The following is a 22,950-nucleotide window of genomic DNA, read 5'->3' as shown; positions in this document are numbered from 1 at the left end:
TTTGTTGACACCTGTTTTATGTTAACTTATTGCATACAGGTTCTGCATTAATACATGATATGTGTAGTAGTGACATTAACTCAAGACTTTATGGGAAAGCACAGCCTGAAATAGTCCCTTTCAGTCTCAACTGTTGATAGATATGGTTAAGATATTGTTAAGGGAGATAATGAACTCAAATACCTTGTCTTTCAATAGTGGCCAGAGCTTCCACCATCAGAGCATCATCATCATCATCATCCGATGACAAGGAGGAGGCGTGGACAGAGGCGAACACAGCTGGAGCAGATGTTGGCTTGGAGGAGATGGCAGACACAGCGGCAGAGCCCTTGCCTTTGGAGGTGGTGGCAGAGGCTTTGGAAGAGCCCTTGCCCTTGGAGGTGGTGGCAGAGGCTTTGGCAGAGCCCTTGCCCTTGGAGGTGGTGAAAAGCGCAGCAGCAGAGGCCTTGGCGGCAGTGGTGGACACAGCAGCAGCGGGCCTGAATGCTGAGGCGAAGACAGCTGCAGGGGCCTTGAAAGCTGAGGCGGAGACAGCTGCGGGGGCTGGATGGACCATGGCAGTGGTGGACACAGCTGCGGGGGCTGGATGGACCATGGCAGTGGTGGACACAGCTGCGGGGGCTGGATGGACCATGGCAGTGGTGGACACAGCTGCGGGGGCTGGATGGACCATGGCAGTGGTGGACACAGCTGCGGGGGCTGGATGGACCATGGCAGTGGTGGACACAGCTGCGGGGGCTGTGGAGATGGAGGCAGACGCAGCAGCAGAGGCCTTGGGGGCGCTGGAAGAGGCAGCCGTATCCTGTTGATGTTTCTGTAATATACAGTTGAATTCAAGCTTTGAAGTTTATTTTGATAATGCACTGTACTTTTTTTTATATATATACAAACAGGGCCTAACTTACCTCCTTGTCAAGGATATACTGCCTGAACCTCTTCAAGGACTTGGCGCTGATGTCCTCCTCCTTCATGGCCAGCCACTGTTTCACGGAGGTGTGTGCCTCCAGGGCCATCCGCCGCTCATGATCGCTGCCAGCTTGGGGGTCGGCGTGCAGGCGTTTGTGCAGACTGTGCCACTGCCACATCTCCTGGAAGGTAAAGGACCTAAAGCGGCCCTGTCCGTAGATCGCCCGGTCTACATTTACCTCCAGGTGGCAGGAAATGGCAGGGAACAGCTGCACATACTGCACAAGATGGTCTTTGACCCACTGGTCATTAATGGGACCCCTTTCAGGATGGCGGCACTCCTTGATATGGCGATCAAGGACACTAAAGCATTAAATCACAGTGTTATTTTGCGGAATACACAGCCATAGACACTGTAATACTAATTACTGTGACATACTTACTATTTAATGTACCCCACATCATTTTCTGCCAGCCACCTGAAACTCTTCCCACTGTATTTCCCAAAGGTCAGCACCAGCTGGCCCAGGCACTGCACCTCGGTGGGGTCTGGAGTGACCATCCGGCACCTCCTCTTAGCTGAAGACGAGGTAAGCACAAATGGTTCTAGTGCCCTGCTTTTAATTACCATGGCTGGATGTAAACACATCTATGACTCATAACTATTTACCTTCTTCCAAAGCTGTTTTGGGATCTCTTAACCCATCGTCCCCTTGTGTCAGATGGGGCTGCCTAATAGCTTTGGCCTCCTTAGATGCCCTTAGGAGGCATTGTTGCCTATCTTTCGGCACTGTCTTGTCCAAAATGGACAGGACAGGCATCAGAGGGTCCATTGCTGTGAAGACAAGCAGTAAACTCAGAGTGCTTCGTGTGACAAATCCTCCCCTCCCCCATTATCCCTTGACCCAGGTTAAGTAAGGTTAAATGTCATTGACCTGTAATTACGCAGTAGGTAATACTTTAATAATTTTTAATCTGCCCTAAAAGGAAAATAAAATCAGAAGTAAATAGTGCAGCGATAGCCTACAACGCCAAAAATAGCCTGCAGAGTTAATAGTACAGCTATAAATAACCTACAGCGCCGAAAATAGCCTACAGCGTCAGCGAGGGGTGAGGGGGACAGCCGACAACCAATCAGCGAAGACTCGCCACTGTGAACTCTAGACACTAATCCAATCAGCAATCAGAAGTCTAGACTCTAGCTCGCAGTTCACGGCCAAGTACTACGGCATCTAATGAACATAATGTTGATTTTTTAAATCGTAAGTTGGTGGATAAAACAGGTTGCGGCATGCTGACACTACAAATACAGTCCTTAGAGTAACATTTTCCCACTCTAGGCTATTTTCGGACCGGGAGAAACGATAGTTTACACCGCTAGCTGCTACCGGCCAAAGTGTCATTTTAATCAATGGCAGTGTACGGAAACCGGTCATGTACGGTATCCGTGGGAAAGAACACCCAAGTGGCACATGAAATATGACAATTAAAGTCATTTATCTGGTCTGAGATTGCATAGAGAGGCACGGACGCTATCACTAACCTCGACTGGCCAGCCACCGCTATAGGCGATGCCGGTTTAAATGGCCGAAAACCGGCGATCGCGTTACGTTCGTGCCTTGGCATGACAGATTTTATTATTTCTCCACCAACGGAGGTACAACCCAAGCGTGTTATGACGATCACTCACCTTAAATACGAAAAAACACTTCACGGAAGTAGCGATCTTCACCGGCTCTCGATGGCAGCTGTCGAAGCCGGCTTTTCCACAGTCTAGAGTTCCGAGCCGGCCGCCGCGCTCCGATTGGCCAGAGAGCCTGGCCGAACGCTGCCGATTGGCCAAACTCTAGACACACCACCGCCTCCGGTCCAATCGCAGCGCCCGAAAGCCCGTCTACAGTCTACAGTCTAGAGTTTGATTGCACACCGTTGGCGCCGACTTCTGCGAACGGCGATGGGGCCATACGAAGTGCAAATTTTGATTTAGACTGTAAGACAAATACAAGACTTGATTGGACAAGGGTGAAAAGGTTGAAAAAAGGTCCCTGGTGATGTAATAGCTAATTTGCATTTGTTTCCTATAGGTTCCTGGGCTGTCAACAGAGTGGAACTGGCTGTCAGGTGACCTGCATGGTGTATCATGGGTACCACACGTTTTCTGACCCTTTTAAAACTTTTTTGATATAATTTTTCATAATTAGTGATGCTGAATATCAAATTCTACATTGATAAACCAAAAGCTGCACTGTGATGAAACATTTGAGCAAAAAATGATTTGTTAAAAATGACGTCATTTGTGTCATTGAGTAGTGGTGCTGATGCTGCGGATTATGAGCTATAACTATGTAATACGCTTATTTTCATTAGTTTTATCTAAATAAAGGCCCAATAGGCCCAATCTGAACGTTCCACCCTACTGTATGCTGCAAAAAATGGTTTGTTGAAAAATAAAATCAGTTAAAAGCATGCAATATTGTATTCATTGACTAATTAAAGTACCACAACACACTGTTACTGTAAATCAGGTCTTTTTATTGACCCAAGTGCACAATATAGCCAGGGAAAACACTACAGTGCAGTGAAATGGTTTGTTGAACAATAAAATCAGGTAAAAACATGCCATATTGTATTTATTGGCTTATGACAGTACCACAACACACTGTTATTGTAAATCAGGTCTCTTTATTGACCCAAGTGCATAATATAGCCAAGGAAAACACTATAGTGCAGTGCCTTAGCACTAGTGTCTTTGGAAAGACATCAATAGGTAACCATTGACAGAGAACGGAAACAAAAGAACTGGCTGACCACTTCAGTGCATGGTCAAAGCAGTAAAGTACACTGCAGCTTTAGGACAGAAACTGTGTATATCTGTTTGTGTGTGTGTGTCCCTGAGTGCTTGAGATAGGTGCGTGTGTCCGTCCCTGGTTCCCAAGTGTTACAGGAGTGCGTGAAAGGGCTTGAAAGGGCTTGACTGCCCGCTGGGCCCCACACAACACACACACTCAATGGTAAAGTAAAATACAAAACTATTTACAGTAACACATACACAGTATGTACACTTCACTCAGAGGCCTGTGACTGACCCAAAAGACTGTCAACTGCCTTCTGAAAGTCCCCAAATGTCTGAAATGTCTGACCAGAAAAGTCCTTTGATGGGGAGGACTTTGAAGCTTCACAGAAGGTCTTCTTCCTGTACTTTCTGTGGCCTTGTGTGAGCTGGCCGCAGAGGGCACAGGCGTAAGCTTTCATCTGGCGTGGCGGTCCAGACCCTGCGCGCTCATCTTGTCTTCTTTTATAGATCGTTGATCTAGATAACGCCTGTGACGAGGATGAGGCAGCAGCAGTTGCCGTGGGAGCCTGGGACCACGAGGACGAGGCAGCGGATGGCGTGGGATCCTGCACCGTGGACAAGGTAAGTATCACTGATGCGGGCATCACTCCCTGACTGGACTGGGTGGCTTGGAGACTGGTTTGGCTTAATGGCGTTACTGCTGCTGGTTTAGGAAGGATGGGGCAGGGGACGGGGCGGGGGACTCTGGCTTTGAGCAGTCGCGTTCCAGCCAAAGATGGCGTGACCTCATACTCCACCTGAGGTCGGCTGGTGTGGGGCCTCTCCACTGGCAACTCTGGTGCAGGGGTTTGAGTGGCGGTGTCATCATCACCCGCTACGCTCTGGTGGCGACGGAGGACATCCAACCCCTGGTCCGTGACGTTCTTCGCAGACAAGGCCTCTTGTCTGCGGATGAACTCGGACACACACTTGCTGTTAACTTTTAGGATTGGAATCCCCAGCCTGCTGAGCTCGGCGTCATCCACAGTCACCCTCTGCTGCACCCGCTGGTACATGGAGGTGATCTGCTGTTTCTGTGGTGACCCTCGAGCCTTGCCGCCACAGCTGGGATGGAGCCAGAGCTGCTTGATGATGCAGTACATCAGCCTGTTCTTCCTGGAATCCAGCAGATGTGCGGCGGAGTACCTCTTGCTGAATTTCAGCTTCTGTACTAACGCCGACTCTGCTGGATCGCCACTTGTGCGGCTGAAGAGGGCATTTCCCCAGCGAGCAGAGTACAGGGAGTCAAACTGCTGGATGCTTCTGTCGTGGAGGTCCAGCTTGTTCCATGCAGCGATGACTCTCTGCCTGGTGGAGTTGGTGATGGCAAGCTTCCCCTCCTCCAAGGCAATGCCAACCAGGACACGGCTCAGCTCCTCGACATGCTCGTACCCCGGCAGATGGCTGGGCCCGCACACGTCCTCCACACAGGGGTCGAGCTCGGCAGCCACGGCCTGGTCGGTGAGGGAGATGTTCTTTCTGAGCGGTGTTAGTGTGTCACCCTCACCGTCAGAGGTGTAGCCTGCATCGCCGTCCTCCTCCTCCTCCACCACCACCTCCTCCACCTCCTCCGCATCCACTGGGGATTCCTCCACCTCATCATCTCCTTCGTCCTCTGCCTGCTGGAGCGCCTCACGGGCCTGAACGTAGTGGTCAGGGGCGCTGAATGGCTCGGCAGCAGACTGAGCAAACAGGTACTCCAGTCCTATCCGCTCATCACCAGCTGGAACAGGAGGCCTGTAGTTCACCTCCTCCACCTCCCCAAACAGCTCCTGACACCGCTGGTTCAGGCGGTGGACAAGAGGAGACCGGTAGACCATGTGCCTCCTTCCCTTTTGCCCTCTCACACTCGCCGACTCCCTGTCAGAGTTCCAGCGAGCGATGCCGGCCAGGAGGTACACCTGAAAGGGTACGGCAGCACAGTGAGGGCCCGGGATCATGCGGGGCAAGAAGGAGTGGAAGCCCTCCAGGCTGTTGCTCCCCCTCACGGTGGTGTAGTGCGGAAGCCTCACACCGTTGCGGATGACGTACCTCTTCACGGTGTACATGTTCCGCCCCGGTGGATCCTGGATGCACTCCAGGTGCTTCTGCTGGTTGGCCCACACGTGATCCACTGCTGCGGCGTCTTTGAAGAGATGGACCTGGTTTTCGTCCATCCCAGCGCCGCCCTTCAGGATGTCGATGGCACTCTGGACGCGCGCAAACGTCTCCTGGGCCCCAACAGTGATCCTCCTGACGTAGTGGCTCAGGTCGCGCTTGGTGACATGCGTCTCCATGAGCTCACCGTCGGTCAGGGAGGCATACCTGGTTGTGTGCCCGGCACGAATCGCGTGCAGGAGAAGTGCCATGTCGTCCTTGTTGTATGCAAAGACCGCAGCAGACAACGCCGACTTAAAGAGGGCGTACTTGGGGTGGTGGTCGGTCCTGAGGGCGGCGTCAAAGCGGTGAATCCAGTGGAACACGTCCAGACGAACGAGCATCCCTGCCTCTGCCCATCCACTGAACAGCTGCTCCACCGAGGAAACACCCAGGACACGACAGCAGCCACGGTCCACGTACAACAGTTCAGGCGGTGCCTCTCCTGCCCTCTCATACCTTGCCATGAGCCCCTCAGCCATCGGCCTCATCTTGTCCAACGACTCCTCGCAGGTCAGGACGGAGATGAGGATCTGCCCCCGCTCGTTGGCCACGTTGGTGCACCACTCCGCAGTGCCCTTGCCGTCACCCGACAACTTCTTGCAGATCTAATAATGATAATAATTTTTTTTAAAAAAGCAAAGTAATGTGTAAATGTGTTATTTGTACATTTTTTTGATGATTCAGTTGAACAGTAAATTGTGTGTAACAAAAAATACCTTCTTTGTGGAGTCGTACTTGAGGACCTTGCCGAACGTGGACATGATCTGCGTGCGGTAGTCCTCAATGTTTTCCGCCTCAGCAATGAGGAACGCTTTCCGCAGCAGCTTAGGCGAGGGTAGCTCTCTCCTCTGTGGGGGTCGCTGGAACTGGGGAGTCAGGAGGCCTGAAAGTGGATAGAAAATGTGTAAATAATACACTGTGTGTAACATTTCTCTTTTTTTGTTTTGTTACAGGGCCCATTGGAGACAGCAGGAAGATGGATGGAGTTTGTGTGTGCTGTTGTATGATGACAATCTGACTTACTTGTTATCGTTCCAGGTTGCGTGTACTGGGTGAGGAGTGTGGTGTAAAGGTCCTTCCTTTGCAGGTACTCCTCACAATGACCCTCCATCACCTGCCTCCACACCTTGGTCATGGTGTTCCCCTCGGTGCGGTCCCTCAGGAGGCGGATCACCGCCTTGTCCACACCACGCCTGAAATCACAACACATTGGCTGTCAATCTTAGATGTGTTATTGTACAGTCAATAAAGTATTCAAATCACTGTGAAATAATGCTCACCGTAATGTTAACACGGCCGGAAATACGGCTCTGTGCGCTGGAGTCAGTTGTCGCAAGACACCCTCCTCCCACGACAGGAACCGGCCGATGGCGTGCTCCTCCGAGTCTTTGGCGGCTTTCCGGCAGGCGTTGCAGGCCAGAACCTCCGTCAGCATGGAGTACCAGCCCCCCACGTCACAGATCTGACGGACGGTCTTCGAGTACCCACACCTGTAGAGGAACACGTTGGTCTTGTCCCTCGCAGGACACTCAGGCCTAGGGCAACGAAGACCGTACCGCCACACCCCCACTGGTCTCCAAAAAAACACCCGGCTCTTAAAAAAGCCGTCAGCCGAGGGCACTCTCCCCCCTACCACGCCAGGGGTCTCGGGTGGGAAAAACCACATGCGGTCATCCTTGAGGATTCTCCTCCACCGCGTTCTCCCGTTTTTGTCCACGTAAGACATGGGCTTTTGGAAGAGCCCCCGCTCCTCGTCCTCCTTCAGCCACTGTTGATCCGGTGTGGGCAGACCGTAGCTACCAGACTCCCACATCTTGTGCCATCCCTCATACTTCATCTGAAAGTACAGAAAACAAACAAATAAAGTGAAACCCACTTGGCACACACTAAAAATAATCATTTTCTGTCTTGTTTTTGTCAGGTCCAAGCATTACCTCAGAGAGTGCACCCTCTCCTTCAGCCGGCGGGGTGGCCTGGATGGCATGAGGGGGCATGGATGATGTGGGAACCTTTAAAAATGACCAGTGTGTTAGTATAAACATTTACTGATTGATTGACTCTGCTTTGATTTTTAACTGTAACCCTTTCACAGAGAGTACGGAGAGACGTGGGGTGACACAGTTGCGTTCCCTAGCTCTTCTGTCCATCCCTTTATCTGTGCCTTCCTTACTGCATTGCACAGCATTTACCCTTGACTTAAATACATTCATTTAGCCGAGCATAGTCTTTGTGGTCCATGATGCCACATGACCTTACCGCTACTGGTGACAGGGTTTCTGCGTGTGTCTTCCGTGAAGTCTCTGCCTGCCTGGACACCTCTTCTTCTCCTCTGTCTCTATCCCTAGCATCCTCTGACAACATCAAAGACTTTTGTTGACACCTGTTTTATGTTAACTTATTGCATACAGGTTCTGCATTAATACATGATATGTGTAGTAGTGACATTAACTCAAGACTTTATGGGAAAGCACAGCCTGAAATAGTCCCTTTCAGTCTCAACTGTTGATAGATATGGTTAAGATATTGTTAAGGGAGATAATGAACTCAAATACCTTGTCTTTCAATAGTGGCCAGAGCTTCCACCATCAGAGCATCATCATCATCATCATCCGATGACAAGGAGGAGGCGTGGACAGAGGCGAACACAGCTGGAGCAGATGTTGGCTTGGAGGAGATGGCAGACACAGCGGCAGAGCCCTTGCCTTTGGAGGTGGTGGCAGAGGCTTTGGAAGAGCCCTTGCCCTTGGAGGTGGTGGCAGAGGCTTTGGCAGAGCCCTTGCCCTTGGAGGTGGTGAAAAGCGCAGCAGCAGAGGCCTTGGCGGCAGTGGTGGACACAGCAGCAGCGGGCCTGAATGCTGAGGCGAAGACAGCTGCAGGGGCCTTGAAAGCTGAGGCGGAGACAGCTGCGGGGGCTGGATGGACCATGGCAGTGGTGGACACAGCTGCGGGGGCTGGATGGACCATGGCAGTGGTGGACACAGCTGCGGGGGCTGGATGGACCATGGCAGTGGTGGACACAGCTGCGGGGGCTGGATGGACCATGGCAGTGGTGGACACAGCTGCGGGGGCTGGATGGACCATGGCAGTGGTGGACACAGCTGCGGGGGCTGTGGAGATGGAGGCAGACGCAGCAGCAGAGGCCTTGGGGGCGCTGGAAGAGGCAGCCGTATCCTGTTGATGTTTCTGTAATATACAGTTGAATTCAAGCTTTGAAGTTTATTTTGATAATGCACTGTACTTTTTTTTATATATATACAAACAGGGCCTAACTTACCTCCTTGTCAAGGATATACTGCCTGAACCTCTTCAAGGACTTGGCGCTGATGTCCTCCTCCTTCATGGCCAGCCACTGTTTCACGGAGGTGTGTGCCTCCAGGGCCATCCGCCGCTCATGATCGCTGCCAGCTTGGGGGTCGGCGTGCAGGCGTTTGTGCAGACTGTGCCACTGCCACATCTCCTGGAAGGTAAAGGACCTAAAGCGGCCCTGTCCGTAGATCGCCCGGTCTACATTTACCTCCAGGTGGCAGGAAATGGCAGGGAACAGCTGCACATACTGCACAAGATGGTCTTTGACCCACTGGTCATTAATGGGACCCCTTTCAGGATGGCGGCACTCCTTGATATGGCGATCAAGGACACTAAAGCATTAAATCACAGTGTTATTTTGCGGAATACACAGCCATAGACACTGTAATACTAATTACTGTGACATACTTACTATTTAATGTACCCCACATCATTTTCTGCCAGCCACCTGAAACTCTTCCCACTGTATTTCCCAAAGGTCAGCACCAGCTGGCCCAGGCACTGCACCTCGGTGGGGTCTGGAGTGACCATCCGGCACCTCCTCTTAGCTGAAGACGAGGTAAGCACAAATGGTTCTAGTGCCCTGCTTTTAATTACCATGGCTGGATGTAAACACATCTATGACTCATAACTATTTACCTTCTTCCAAAGCTGTTTTGGGATCTCTTAACCCATCGTCCCCTTGTGTCAGATGGGGCTGCCTAATAGCTTTGGCCTCCTTAGATGCCCTTAGGAGGCATTGTTGCCTATCTTTCGGCACTGTCTTGTCCAAAATGGACAGGACAGGCATCAGAGGGTCCATTGCTGTGAAGACAAGCAGTAAACTCAGAGTGCTTCGTGTGACAAATCCTCCCCTCCCCCATTATCCCTTGACCCAGGTTAAGTAAGGTTAAATGTCATTGACCTGTAATTACGCAGTAGGTAATACTTTAATAATTTTTAATCTGCCCTAAAAGGAAAATAAAATCAGAAGTAAATAGTGCAGCGATAGCCTACAACGCCAAAAATAGCCTGCAGAGTTAATAGTACAGCTATAAATAACCTACAGCGCCGAAAATAGCCTACAGCGTCAGCGAGGGGTGAGGGGGACAGCCGACAACCAATCAGCGAAGACTCGCCACTGTGAACTCTAGACACTAATCCAATCAGCAATCAGAAGTCTAGACTCTAGCTCGCAGTTCACGGCCAAGTACTACGGCATCTAATGAACATAATGTTGATTTTTTAAATCGTAAGTTGGTGGATAAAACAGGTTGCGGCATGCTGACACTACAAATACAGTCCTTAGAGTAACATTTTCCCACTCTAGGCTATTTTCGGACCGGGAGAAACGATAGTTTACACCGCTAGCTGCTACCGGCCAAAGTGTCATTTTAATCAATGGCAGTGTACGGAAACCGGTCATGTACGGTATCCGTGGGAAAGAACACCCAAGTGGCACATGAAATATGACAATTAAAGTCATTTATCTGGTCTGAGATTGCATAGAGAGGCACGGACGCTATCACTAACCTCGACTGGCCAGCCACCGCTATAGGCGATGCCGGTTTAAATGGCCGAAAACCGGCGATCGCGTTACGTTCGTGCCTTGGCATGACAGATTTTATTATTTCTCCACCAACGGAGGTACAACCCAAGCGTGTTATGACGATCACTCACCTTAAATACGAAAAAACACTTCACGGAAGTAGCGATCTTCACCGGCTCTCGATGGCAGCTGTCGAAGCCGGCTTTTCCACAGTCTAGAGTTCCGAGCCGGCCGCCGCGCTCCGATTGGCCAGAGAGCCTGGCCGAACGCTGCCGATTGGCCAAACTCTAGACACACCACCGCCTCCGGTCCAATCGCAGCGCCCGAAAGCCCGTCTACAGTCTACAGTCTAGAGTTTGATTGCACACCGTTGGCGCCGACTTCTGCGAACTCCCCAAATGTGGGAATCTCGACTGCATAATTTCTGGTAGTGGGGGACTGCGTTCGCGCTCTCCCCTGATATGATGTAAAAAAATAAATGTGTCTGCAGCAGGAGTAGTGGTCATAGTTTCAGCAGTCGGGGGATGTAAATATGATAACAATTTGGGTTGACTTGCTTAAGATGGGAATGGCATTAAAGTTTTATTGATAAGCATGCTTGGAGGCCATCTTTAGTCTCTGAGAATAATAGCTCCATTTCACAAACGCAAGAGGAAAAACTTTAGCATTATAGCAACTTTTTATGTACCATCATTGTGATCCAGAAATTCAGATTCTACGCGATATGACCTACTGTTATAACTAGTGATGGGATGTAAACCTGGTTAACTTCATAACTGCAAAATGGAAAATAATGTAAATGAAATGCACAATGCACTTAAAAAAAGAGAAAAAAATAATAATTAATTTCAATGGGACCGAAAACGGGAATACCGGGAAAATGGCAACTGGCAGCCACCCAACATCAACAAGCAAGCTACACCCGATCGGGCCTGATTTTTTAGTGTTGGAACCGCGTCGATAGCTCAAACGCTCTAGGAGAAGTGGTGTCTTGAAAAAGTGGGTGAACAGGAAAAAAACTAGAAATGTGCATGTCTGAGGACCTGCAAGAGTGGGCTGCAAAAATGCTAACTTTGTTAACAATGCTAACTAGGCTAACAATGCTAGCCAGGTTGATTAGCTAACTTAGCTGATGATTTCTAGCATTTATGCTAAAAATGCTAACCATGCTAACTATGCTAACAATGCCAACCTAGCTAATGACTTCTATTATGTCAACAATGCTTAAAAAACACAGGCTGCAAAAAAAAATACCCCCATTCATTTTAATGGGACCAAAAAACGGGAATACCGGAAAAACGACAACCGGCAGCCATCCGACATTAACAAGCAAGCTACACCGGATCGGGCCTGATTTTTTAGTGTTAGAACCGCGTCGATAGCTCAAACGCTCTAGAAGAGGCGTCTTAAAAAAGTGGGTGAACGGGAATAATAAAGTATAATGTGCTTGCTTTGGAAGAACAATAGATGGGCTTGCCTTGCAGCAAGCCCACTAATAATATTATTGTTGAATAAAAATGTTTGAAATGTGCTTGCTTTGGAAGAACAATAGATGGGCTTGCCTAGCTATGTTAACAATGCTAACCAGGTTATGCTAAAAATGTTAATTATGTCAACAAAGCTTAATTTTTTTTTTTAATAAAAGTGGTTACTTTGCTTAAAGTGGTTGCTAGGGAAATCACATCGGTTGCTAAGCTGGTTGCCATTATCGAAGTGGTTACTAGGTCGTTGCCAGGGAATGGAGGTGGTTGCTAGGTTATTGCTAGGTAATAATAGTGGTTGCTTTGCTATAAAAAGTGTTTTAGATATAGTTTAAAAAGAGAGATAGAGAAAGTGAAAGGAAGTGAAAGAAAAGAAGCGAAAGAAAGTGGGAATGACAAGTGAGCTGTCCAGTTCAATGGAGTGACACACAGAGAAGAGGGTCCATTGAAGTTGCTGCAGTCAGTCAGTGGGTTTACATGAGAGAGCACAGGCGCAGTTGATTCCATTCTATTGAGTCCATTCTATTTCTTTAAAAGCCTATTATGATGTCACAATGCCAATGTTAAATAAAGTTTCGTTTTTATTTAATATCTCAAAAAGCAAAGGCGGGCGCCCGCCAGACACGTACGGTGTGCCGCGACAAGAAATAAATTAGAACTCCATTGTTTTTAACGGAGCAAAGCCCACTAGAAACGTCTGTCGCTCAGCAGCTGCACAGGGATAGAAAACAGTTCTAAAATCCTGCGCGTCAAGCCCACACCGCTGAACAGCTTAAAAGTCATAAAAATATGAAAAGTAATTGAACGAACGAAGATGCAAGAGCTATGTGTCAACGTTTGAACCAAGTTCCTACGATGAGTTGGATTGGAGATTATTTAATAATAATAAAAAGAAAAAGCCTAGGAATAACAATACAGTGCATTTCTATGCACTGTAAAAAGGAAAAGCCTAGGAATAACAATATAGTGCCATTAATAATAATGTAATAATAGTGGTTGCTTTGCTATAAAATGATACAATAAGATTAATATAAGATTAAATAAGTCTTAGATTATAGAAAATATGAAAATGTATTGAGCCCCCGAAGGACCACGGTGCAAGTTCTTTTTAGAGGTAGGCATTTATTTTATGAGCCCCTTTTATGTTCCTTCGTAACACATTTGACTCTCTGTTCAATATGAAAACCACACAAAACATGTCGGACCTCTTCTCTCTCCTCCTTTCCTGTCCTCTTAAGGCCCTTATCTCTGTCCTCGCAACCTCTCTTGCAGGATAACGTGCGGCCTGTTGAGTTGCTTGTTGAATTGTCTGATTTAAATTTGGTAATTTCAAGCAACTAGTGCACACATCGTAGGTTGTATGAGTGTGTCTTCTAAATTACTTGAACAAAATTCACAGATCCGGTCATCAGCTCAAGTCTTACAGTGGAGGACGCACAGACTGAAAGTAAAAAGATAAGAAAAGGCGCGATTGTCATAAGATTGTGTGAGATCTGTCAGTTGGAATCACATTATCTCGTGGTGCGTGAGTGTTGAGACCTACTTTGCTTATGACTTGTTCTTTATTAACTTGACTGCGTTTGCCTCATGTTTGAAATGTTTCCCAACAACGGATCATCCAGTTTGAGGGATAGCCCCTTCACCTTCAGCTTGCCATTCTTTGATACAAACTTACGTCACAGACCTCTTGGAGGTGCAAACAATATCGTATGTGCTATGTGTTAGAAGTTTTTAATTTAATGCTACTCATCTCCAAGGCATCTAGGAAATGTCAGGCTGCACAGTGCAGGGAACAGCTGTGATTGATTGGCACATGCAGGCACTGTCAGACAGGTTTAGGAAACACTTAACATGATTAATTGTGCAGCCCTATTATACATTGCTTGTCAAGAAATGATAGAAATATGAGATTGGGCTTGCCTTTGAATTATGCCTTTGAATTATGGTCATTGACGACGTTTGGCAACTACTTTGGGAAATATAGCCCTTGTATGGTTAATATCCACACCATAACTACCAGTATCCGTTTTTGTAGAGTTACTCCAGACACCAGGTTTGTTTAGTTGCTTTTCTATATCACTCATACAGACCTATAACAAGTATTAAAGGGATATTCTGCCATTTTTGGAATTAAGATTTATTAATTTTCCACCTCCCCTCAAGCAAAACAGTTGATGTTTACCTTTTTCCCATTCATCCAGCCATTCTGTGAGTCTGGCGATATAACTTTTAGCTTCAGCCTGTGAGCTTAATTCCAAAAATGGGGGAATATCCCTTTAAATGACTATAGACACTTACTAGACCTCTCATCCCCATTGTTGCAAACACTTCAGTGGAATAAATGTTTTGAAGGCACTGAAGTCCACATAGGTTTTGCTTTCGCAACTGTGTGTGCAGTGAGCTTTGTTTTGACACTTGCTGCCCAAAATATGATGCCGAACGTCTTGACACTGCTCGCCAACAGTTAAAACATCAGACACCAGAGGGGTATTTCACTAAAGCAGAATTAAGACATCCAAGATAAGTGATAAAGCCAGGTTTGACATAGCGCTGTCTGGTCATCCTTGCTCAACTCGTTTCACTAATGACAATCCAGGATGAGTAGGAGTGAATATATTAAGCCAGGTGTATTCAGGACACGTGCGCGTTCTCGTTTCTCCCCCAAAGAACTCACAGTTAGAATAAAAAAACATTTTGTAACATAGCGGGAGTAGCTCTGCAAGGCGACTCAAGTTTGTTTCCTTCTGGTTGGGAGTGGGAGACTGAAAAAGAATGTGTTGATATGATGCACATTAACTCAATCTAGTTTTTTAAGCATGTGTTTTAGAGAAGCCATTGTAAATATTATAGGACATGTATGTATTATTTACAGAGTGGTTTGTAGTTCTACAATAAGCCAGAATAGTTCTTGCCAATTTCCTCTTTTTTCCTTGTGGTGTTTGTAGTGTTCATCACTAACAGAAGTTTTAAGTAAATATACATGTATCATGCTTGTTCAGTGGTTACTTTATTAAGCTGGTGAGTTAAATGGATTTAAGTTGAAGGCAAGTTCCTGCAGTCAGATGGAAATGTGCTAAGACTGACTAGTGCTGTATTTACATTGTCATATCACATTTATCCACTAGGTGGAGGGATCCCCCTTTTTATACGACGATTAAACCTTAAACTTGGAACCACAGTCTTTTCTAGCAACCACATTTTGTGGTGATTGTTTTAGGGTCTTTAATTCATAGACCCTATTGGTACACTTTCCCTTAAATCGTATTAATATTATCTCTACGTCTTATATTTTATGTACTCGTTTCTGATTGGTTGTGATTGCCTCGCCTAAGCCATTATTCAAAACAGTTGTTCTAAAGTCCGAAATATAAAGCGATTAAATTATTTTAAAACGTTAAGTAGGTAATGACATGGTAATGACATGGGAATGCGCAAATATTCTGGCGTCTCGGTAAAAATGTACCAGTTACTATGAACGCCGCAATCGTGAAAATTGGGACAGAGAATGCAGTCCCTCATTAGTGGTTGACATCAGTATCGCTTCTCGGCCTTTTGGCTAAGATCAAGTGTAGTATCTGTTCTTATCAGTTTAATATCTGATACGTCCCCTACCCGGGGACCATATATTAAATTGATTTTTGGAACTGGGAGATGGAATAGGGGCTTGCTCCGTCCACTCCACGCATCGACCTGGTATTGCAGTACCTCCAGGAACGGTGCACCCCCCTCTACATGTTAAAAAAATGCCCACATTTAGCAAACATATTAACGCTTAAGTTGTTATTCTCGTGTTTGTAAGTGCAGAATCATTGATAAAAAGTTCTAATAGTCGTCTTTGACCTCATTTTGCTAGTTAGTGTTGTAGGTTACACACGAGTCTCCTTGTGAGGCTAGCGTTGTATTACACGATGCACAGCAGACCAACCTATTATTGTTCAAATGTTAGTGTTGGACGTGATATGTTTGGTATGATATTTGTAACAAAATCAAAGATCCTGCAAAGCTTTGCTTCAGCATCAGTACGTTCTCAACGTTGTTTACGTTGTAGACGGAACATTTGCGCATGTGTACGTGCTCTTTTCCCCCCTCGCCGGACCTTTATAAAGGGTACACAGTGGCGCGGGTTACGTTTTCCTGTCTATGGTTACGATATGATGAACTTTTGGAAAGTAGAAATGAGACTCCCAATGAAACACATTTATTTTCCTCATGCCGTTGACTGCGAATAATCAACAGTACGCCGATGTCTGTCATATCGAATCGCAGCTGCTGATTGTTTGATGGCCATTGTTTTTGTTAACAGGCTATTTGCTGTGTAGTAGTGTGCTAATAGCACTGTGATAACAGAACATCGACGATGCATTTGGCTTTGTCATTTTGTTTGTAGTTACAGGAATGTAATGTTTTAAACTTTGGTCTATGTTGAGTGCATTTCAGCATTTTGCTTTTCATACTTAATAATAATAATTTAAAAGCGCGTTAGAGATACTGCTCGAACGTAGGCTATGTTCAAGCAGCAATGTGGGATTTTGGCATGACCAGAGAATGTCATAGACATAGACACAAACACAGCGGAGGTAATGGAAAATACATTGGGGTTTATTGAGATCCCCATCATCAACACATGATGCAGCCTCACATCAGATACTAGGTACATCAGTTCATAGGCAGAGCATGCACAACCAGATGTATGTTCTGCCATCATGGTCACCATGTGTATCATGCATCTCATATTTCATTGTATGTTTTAATGTTTTGATTCAAGCACAGTATGATTTCTGTGTGGTACAGTTGAAAACCCAAGTGTTTATTTTGTGTACCAATGTTGATTGAAGCATTCTACCCTTTCTCAGGCTGATCTTTTAAGATTGCTGCTGAATAGAAACAATAGGCTAAGCAATTGCTAGCTAGACAGCCATCAGTAGTGATCATAGTTTAGACAGAATTATGGAATACACACACGGCTGTAGCACAAGATGGTGTACTGTTGGTGCCTTTTAGTTTTACAAATGAAGTTATATCCCTACTTCTGGGCTATTGATGACCCCATGTCCCAACAGATCACATGGGTTGCTTTGTCTATTATAGCCTTCCCTACGTCATGGCTACTGGTGGGTCATGGTATAGCCAGAATAGCATTCATTGTCTGTTTTATGTCTTATTTCAAGCACCGCATGATTTTAGTTTGAGTCAGTCACCAGGCATAAAGTTTTGTGTGAATGTGTTATTGTTCTGTGTGTTTTATTATAAGAACATCTATAGCATAACGTATATGTGAATTGTATGTCACTTAGTCTAGTACCCTCGCTTGCCAGTAGCAACTCATACTTACCTGGCAGGGGAGATACCATGATCAAGAAGGTGGTTCACCCAGGGCGAGGCTCAGCCATTGCACTCCGTGCTGTGCTGACCCCTGCGAACGGCGATGGGGCCATACGAAGTGCAAATTTTGATTTAGACTGTAAGACAAATACAAGACTTGATTGGACAAGGGTGAAAAGGTTGAAAAAAGGTCCCTGGTGATGTAATAGCTAATTTGCATTTGTTTCCTATAGGTTCCTGGGCTGTCAACAGAGTGGAACTGGCTGTCAGGTGACCTGCATGGTGTATCATGGGTACCACACGTTTTCTGACCCTTTTAAAACTTTTTTGATATAATTTTTCATAATTAGTGATGCTGAATATCAAATTCTACATTGATAAACCAAAAGCTGCACTGTGATGAAACATTTGAGCAAAAAATGATTTGTTAAAAATGACGTCATTTGTGTCATTGAGTAGTGGTGCTGATGCTGCGGATTATGAGCTATAACTATGTAATACGCTTATTTTCATTAGTTTTATCTAAATAAAGGCCCAATAGGCCCAATCTGAACGTTCCACCCTACTGTATGCTGCAAAAAATGGTTTGTTGAAAAATAAAATCAGTTAAAAGCATGCAATATTGTATTCATTGACTAATTAAAGTACCACAACACACTGTTACTGTAAATCAGGTCTTTTTATTGACCCAAGTGCACAATATAGCCAGGGAAAACACTACAGTGCAGTGAAATGGTTTGTTGAACAATAAAATCAGGTAAAAACATGCCATATTGTATTTATTGGCTTATGACAGTACCACAACACACTGTTATTGTAAATCAGGTCTCTTTATTGACCCAAGTGCATAATATAGCCAAGGAAAACACTATAGTGCAGTGCCTTAGCACTAGTGTCTTTGGAAAGACATCAATAGGTAACCATTGACAGAGAACGGAAACAAAAGAACTGGCTGACCACTTCAGTGCATGGTCAAAGCAGTAAAGTACACTGCAGCTTTAGGACAGAAACTGTGTATATCTGTTTGTGTGTGTGTGTCCCTGAGTGCTTGAGATAGGTGCGTGTGTCCGTCCCTGGTTCCCAAGTGTTACAGGAGTGCGTGAAAGGGCTTGAAAGGGCTTGACTGCCCGCTGGGCCCCACACAACACACACACTCAATGGTAAAGTAAAATACAAAACTATTTACAGTAACACATACACAGTATGTACACTTCACTCAGAGGCCTGTGACTGACCCAAAAGACTGTCAACTGCCTTCTGAAAGTCCCCAAATGTCTGAAATGTCTGACCAGAAAAGTCCTTTGATGGGGAGGACTTTGAAGCTTCACAGAAGGTCTTCTTCCTGTACTTTCTGTGGCCTTGTGTGAGCTGGCCGCAGAGGGCACAGGCGTAAGCTTTCATCTGGCGTGGCGGTCCAGACCCTGCGCGCTCATCTTGTCTTCTTTTATAGATCGTTGATCTAGATAACGCCTGTGACGAGGATGAGGCAGCAGCAGTTGCCGTGGGAGCCTGGGACCACGAGGACGAGGCAGCGGATGGCGTGGGATCCTGCACCGTGGACAAGGTAAGTATCACTGATGCGGGCATCACTCCCTGACTGGACTGGGTGGCTTGGAGACTGGTTTGGCTTAATGGCGTTACTGCTGCTGGTTTAGGAAGGATGGGGCAGGGGACGGGGCGGGGGACTCTGGCTTTGAGCAGTCGCGTTCCAGCCAAAGATGGCGTGACCTCATACTCCACCTGAGGTCGGCTGGTGTGGGGCCTCTCCACTGGCAACTCTGGTGCAGGGGTTTGAGTGGCGGTGTCATCATCACCCGCTACGCTCTGGTGGCGACGGAGGACATCCAACCCCTGGTCCGTGACGTTCTTCGCAGACAAGGCCTCTTGTCTGCGGATGAACTCGGACACACACTTGCTGTTAACTTTTAGGATTGGAATCCCCAGCCTGCTGAGCTCGGCGTCATCCACAGTCACCCTCTGCTGCACCCGCTGGTACATGGAGGTGATCTGCTGTTTCTGTGGTGACCCTCGAGCCTTGCCGCCACAGCTGGGATGGAGCCAGAGCTGCTTGATGATGCAGTACATCAGCCTGTTCTTCCTGGAATCCAGCAGATGTGCGGCGGAGTACCTCTTGCTGAATTTCAGCTTCTGTACTAACGCCGACTCTGCTGGATCGCCACTTGTGCGGCTGAAGAGGGCATTTCCCCAGCGAGCAGAGTACAGGGAGTCAAACTGCTGGATGCTTCTGTCGTGGAGGTCCAGCTTGTTCCATGCAGCGATGACTCTCTGCCTGGTGGAGTTGGTGATGGCAAGCTTCCCCTCCTCCAAGGCAATGCCAACCAGGACACGGCTCAGCTCCTCGACATGCTCGTACCCCGGCAGATGGCTGGGCCCGCACACGTCCTCCACACAGGGGTCGAGCTCGGCAGCCACGGCCTGGTCGGTGAGGGAGATGTTCTTTCTGAGCGGTGTTAGTGTGTCACCCTCACCGTCAGAGGTGTAGCCTGCATCGCCGTCCTCCTCCTCCTCCACCACCACCTCCTCCACCTCCTCCGCATCCACTGGGGATTCCTCCACCTCATCATCTCCTTCGTCCTCTGCCTGCTGGAGCGCCTCACGGGCCTGAACGTAGTGGTCAGGGGCGCTGAATGGCTCGGCAGCAGACTGAGCAAACAGGTACTCCAGTCCTATCCGCTCATCACCAGCTGGAACAGGAGGCCTGTAGTTCACCTCCTCCACCTCCCCAAACAGCTCCTGACACCGCTGGTTCAGGCGGTGGACAAGAGGAGACCGGTAGACCATGTGCCTCCTTCCCTTTTGCCCTCTCACACTCGCCGACTCCCTGTCAGAGTTCCAGCGAGCGATGCCGGCCAGGAGGTACACCTGAAAGGGTACGGCAGCACAGTGAGGGCCCGGGATCATGCGGGGCAAGAAGGAGTGGAAGCCCTCCAGGCTGTTGCTCCCCCTCACGGTGGTGTAGTGCGGAAGCCTCACACCGTTGCGGATGACGTACCTCTTCACGGTGTACATGTTCCGCCCCGGTGGATCCTGGATGCACTCCAGGTGCTTCTGCTGGTTGGCCCACACGTGATCCACTGCTGCGGCGTCTTTGAAGAGATGGACCTGGTTTTCGTCCATCCCAGCGCCGCCCTTCAGGATGTCGATGGCACTCTGGACGCGCGCAAACGTCTCCTGGGCCCCAACAGTGATCCTCCTGACGTAGTGGCTCAGGTCGCGCTTGGTGACATGCGTCTCCATGAGCTCACCGTCGGTCAGGGAGGCATACCTGGTTGTGTGCCCGGCACGAATCGCGTGCAGGAGAAGTGCCATGTCGTCCTTGTTGTATGCAAAGACCGCAGCAGACAACGCCGACTTAAAGAGGGCGTACTTGGGGTGGTGGTCGGTCCTGAGGGCGGCGTCAAAGCGGTGAATCCAGTGGAACACGTCCAGACGAACGAGCATCCCTGCCTCTGCCCATCCACTGAACAGCTGCTCCACCGAGGAAACACCCAGGACACGACAGCAGCCACGGTCCACGTACAACAGTTCAGGCGGTGCCTCTCCTGCCCTCTCATACCTTGCCATGAGCCCCTCAGCCATCGGCCTCATCTTGTCCAACGACTCCTCGCAGGTCAGGACGGAGATGAGGATCTGCCCCCGCTCGTTGGCCACGTTGGTGCACCACTCCGCAGTGCCCTTGCCGTCACCCGACAACTTCTTGCAGATCTAATAATGATAATAATTTTTTTTAAAAAAGCAAAGTAATGTGTAAATGTGTTATTTGTACATTTTTTTGATGATTCAGTTGAACAGTAAATTGTGTGTAACAAAAAATACCTTCTTTGTGGAGTCGTACTTGAGGACCTTGCCGAACGTGGACATGATCTGCGTGCGGTAGTCCTCAATGTTTTCCGCCTCAGCAATGAGGAACGCTTTCCGCAGCAGCTTAGGCGAGGGTAGCTCTCTCCTCTGTGGGGGTCGCTGGAACTGGGGAGTCAGGAGGCCTGAAAGTGGATAGAAAATGTGTAAATAATACACTGTGTGTAACATTTCTCTTTTTTTGTTTTGTTACAGGGCCCATTGGAGACAGCAGGAAGATGGATGGAGTTTGTGTGTGCTGTTGTATGATGACAATCTGACTTACTTGTTATCGTTCCAGGTTGCGTGTACTGGGTGAGGAGTGTGGTGTAAAGGTCCTTCCTTTGCAGGTACTCCTCACAATGACCCTCCATCACCTGCCTCCACACCTTGGTCATGGTGTTCCCCTCGGTGCGGTCCCTCAGGAGGCGGATCACCGCCTTGTCCACACCACGCCTGAAATCACAACACATTGGCTGTCAATCTTAGATGTGTTATTGTACAGTCAATAAAGTATTCAAATCACTGTGAAATAATGCTCACCGTAATGTTAACACGGCCGGAAATACGGCTCTGTGCGCTGGAGTCAGTTGTCGCAAGACACCCTCCTCCCACGACAGGAACCGGCCGATGGCGTGCTCCTCCGAGTCTTTGGCGGCTTTCCGGCAGGCGTTGCAGGCCAGAACCTCCGTCAGCATGGAGTACCAGCCCCCCACGTCACAGATCTGACGGACGGTCTTCGAGTACCCACACCTGTAGAGGAACACGTTGGTCTTGTCCCTCGCAGGACACTCAGGCCTAGGGCAACGAAGACCGTACCGCCACACCCCCACTGGTCTCCAAAAAAACACCCGGCTCTTAAAAAAGCCGTCAGCCGAGGGCACTCTCCCCCCTACCACGCCAGGGGTCTCGGGTGGGAAAAACCACATGCGGTCATCCTTGAGGATTCTCCTCCACCGCGTTCTCCCGTTTTTGTCCACGTAAGACATGGGCTTTTGGAAGAGCCCCCGCTCCTCGTCCTCCTTCAGCCACTGTTGATCCGGTGTGGGCAGACCGTAGCTACCAGACTCCCACATCTTGTGCCATCCCTCATACTTCATCTGAAAGTACAGAAAACAAACAAATAAAGTGAAACCCACTTGGCACACACTAAAAATAATCATTTTCTGTCTTGTTTTTGTCAGGTCCAAGCATTACCTCAGAGAGTGCACCCTCTCCTTCAGCCGGCGGGGTGGCCTGGATGGCATGAGGGGGCATGGATGATGTGGGAACCTTTAAAAATGACCAGTGTGTTAGTATAAACATTTACTGATTGATTGACTCTGCTTTGATTTTTAACTGTAACCCTTTCACAGAGAGTACGGAGAGACGTGGGGTGACACAGTTGCGTTCCCTAGCTCTTCTGTCCATCCCTTTATCTGTGCCTTCCTTACTGCATTGCACAGCATTTACCCTTGACTTAAATACATTCATTTAGCCGAGCATAGTCTTTGTGGTCCATGATGCCACATGACCTTACCGCTACTGGTGACAGGGTTTCTGCGTGTGTCTTCCGTGAAGTCTCTGCCTGCCTGGAC

At 48.0% G+C, this 22,950-nt stretch overlaps 3 protein-coding genes, 1 non-coding gene and 1 pseudogene across 4 annotated transcripts; 2 read left to right on the top strand and 3 right to left on the bottom strand.

The window, feature by feature from the left end:
• Window positions 1-175: 175 nt before the first annotated feature.
• LOC134082320 (uncharacterized) lies at window positions 176-8,186 on the bottom strand. Its single transcript, XM_062537968.1, has 10 exons — window positions 8,135-8,186; window positions 7,813-7,887; window positions 7,159-7,715; window positions 6,902-7,071; window positions 6,595-6,761; window positions 4,047-6,483; window positions 1,577-1,741; window positions 1,350-1,485; window positions 906-1,269; window positions 176-814 (listed from the first exon to the last, which is right to left on the bottom strand). Exons 2-10 carry the CDS (start codon window positions 7,870-7,872, stop codon window positions 176-178), a joined length of 4,695 nt encoding a protein of 1,564 aa, XP_062393952.1. The 5' UTR covers window positions 7,873-7,887; window positions 8,135-8,186.
• Window positions 8,187-8,422: 236 nt separating this feature from the next.
• LOC134082319 (uncharacterized) lies at window positions 8,423-17,544 on the bottom strand. Its single transcript, XM_062537967.1, has 5 exons — window positions 17,526-17,544; window positions 9,824-9,988; window positions 9,597-9,732; window positions 9,153-9,516; window positions 8,423-9,061 (listed from the first exon to the last, which is right to left on the bottom strand). Exons 1-5 carry the CDS (start codon window positions 17,542-17,544, stop codon window positions 8,423-8,425), a joined length of 1,323 nt encoding a protein of 440 aa, XP_062393951.1.
• LOC134083490 (U2 spliceosomal RNA) lies at window positions 15,730-15,920 on the top strand. Its single transcript, XR_009939734.1, has one exon. It is a non-coding gene; the product is annotated as a U2 spliceosomal RNA (small nuclear RNA).
• LOC134083488 (U1 spliceosomal RNA) lies at window positions 17,518-17,670 on the top strand (annotated as a pseudogene).
• Window positions 17,671-18,727: 1,057 nt separating this feature from the next.
• LOC134082318 (uncharacterized) lies at window positions 18,728-22,944 on the bottom strand. Its single transcript, XM_062537965.1, has 6 exons — window positions 22,893-22,944; window positions 22,571-22,645; window positions 21,917-22,473; window positions 21,660-21,829; window positions 21,353-21,519; window positions 18,728-21,241 (listed from the first exon to the last, which is right to left on the bottom strand). Exons 2-6 carry the CDS (start codon window positions 22,628-22,630, stop codon window positions 18,728-18,730), a joined length of 3,468 nt encoding a protein of 1,155 aa, XP_062393949.1. The 5' UTR covers window positions 22,631-22,645; window positions 22,893-22,944.
• Window positions 22,945-22,950: the final 6 nt, after the last annotated feature.

Source organism: Sardina pilchardus, chromosome 6, assembly GCF_963854185.1.
Source record: "Sardina pilchardus chromosome 6, fSarPil1.1, whole genome shotgun sequence".
Taxonomy (NCBI): Eukaryota; Metazoa; Chordata; class Actinopteri; order Clupeiformes; family Clupeidae; genus Sardina; species Sardina pilchardus.
Note: the sequence above shows the minus strand (reverse complement) of the source record. Positions and strands in the feature narration are given on the sequence as shown.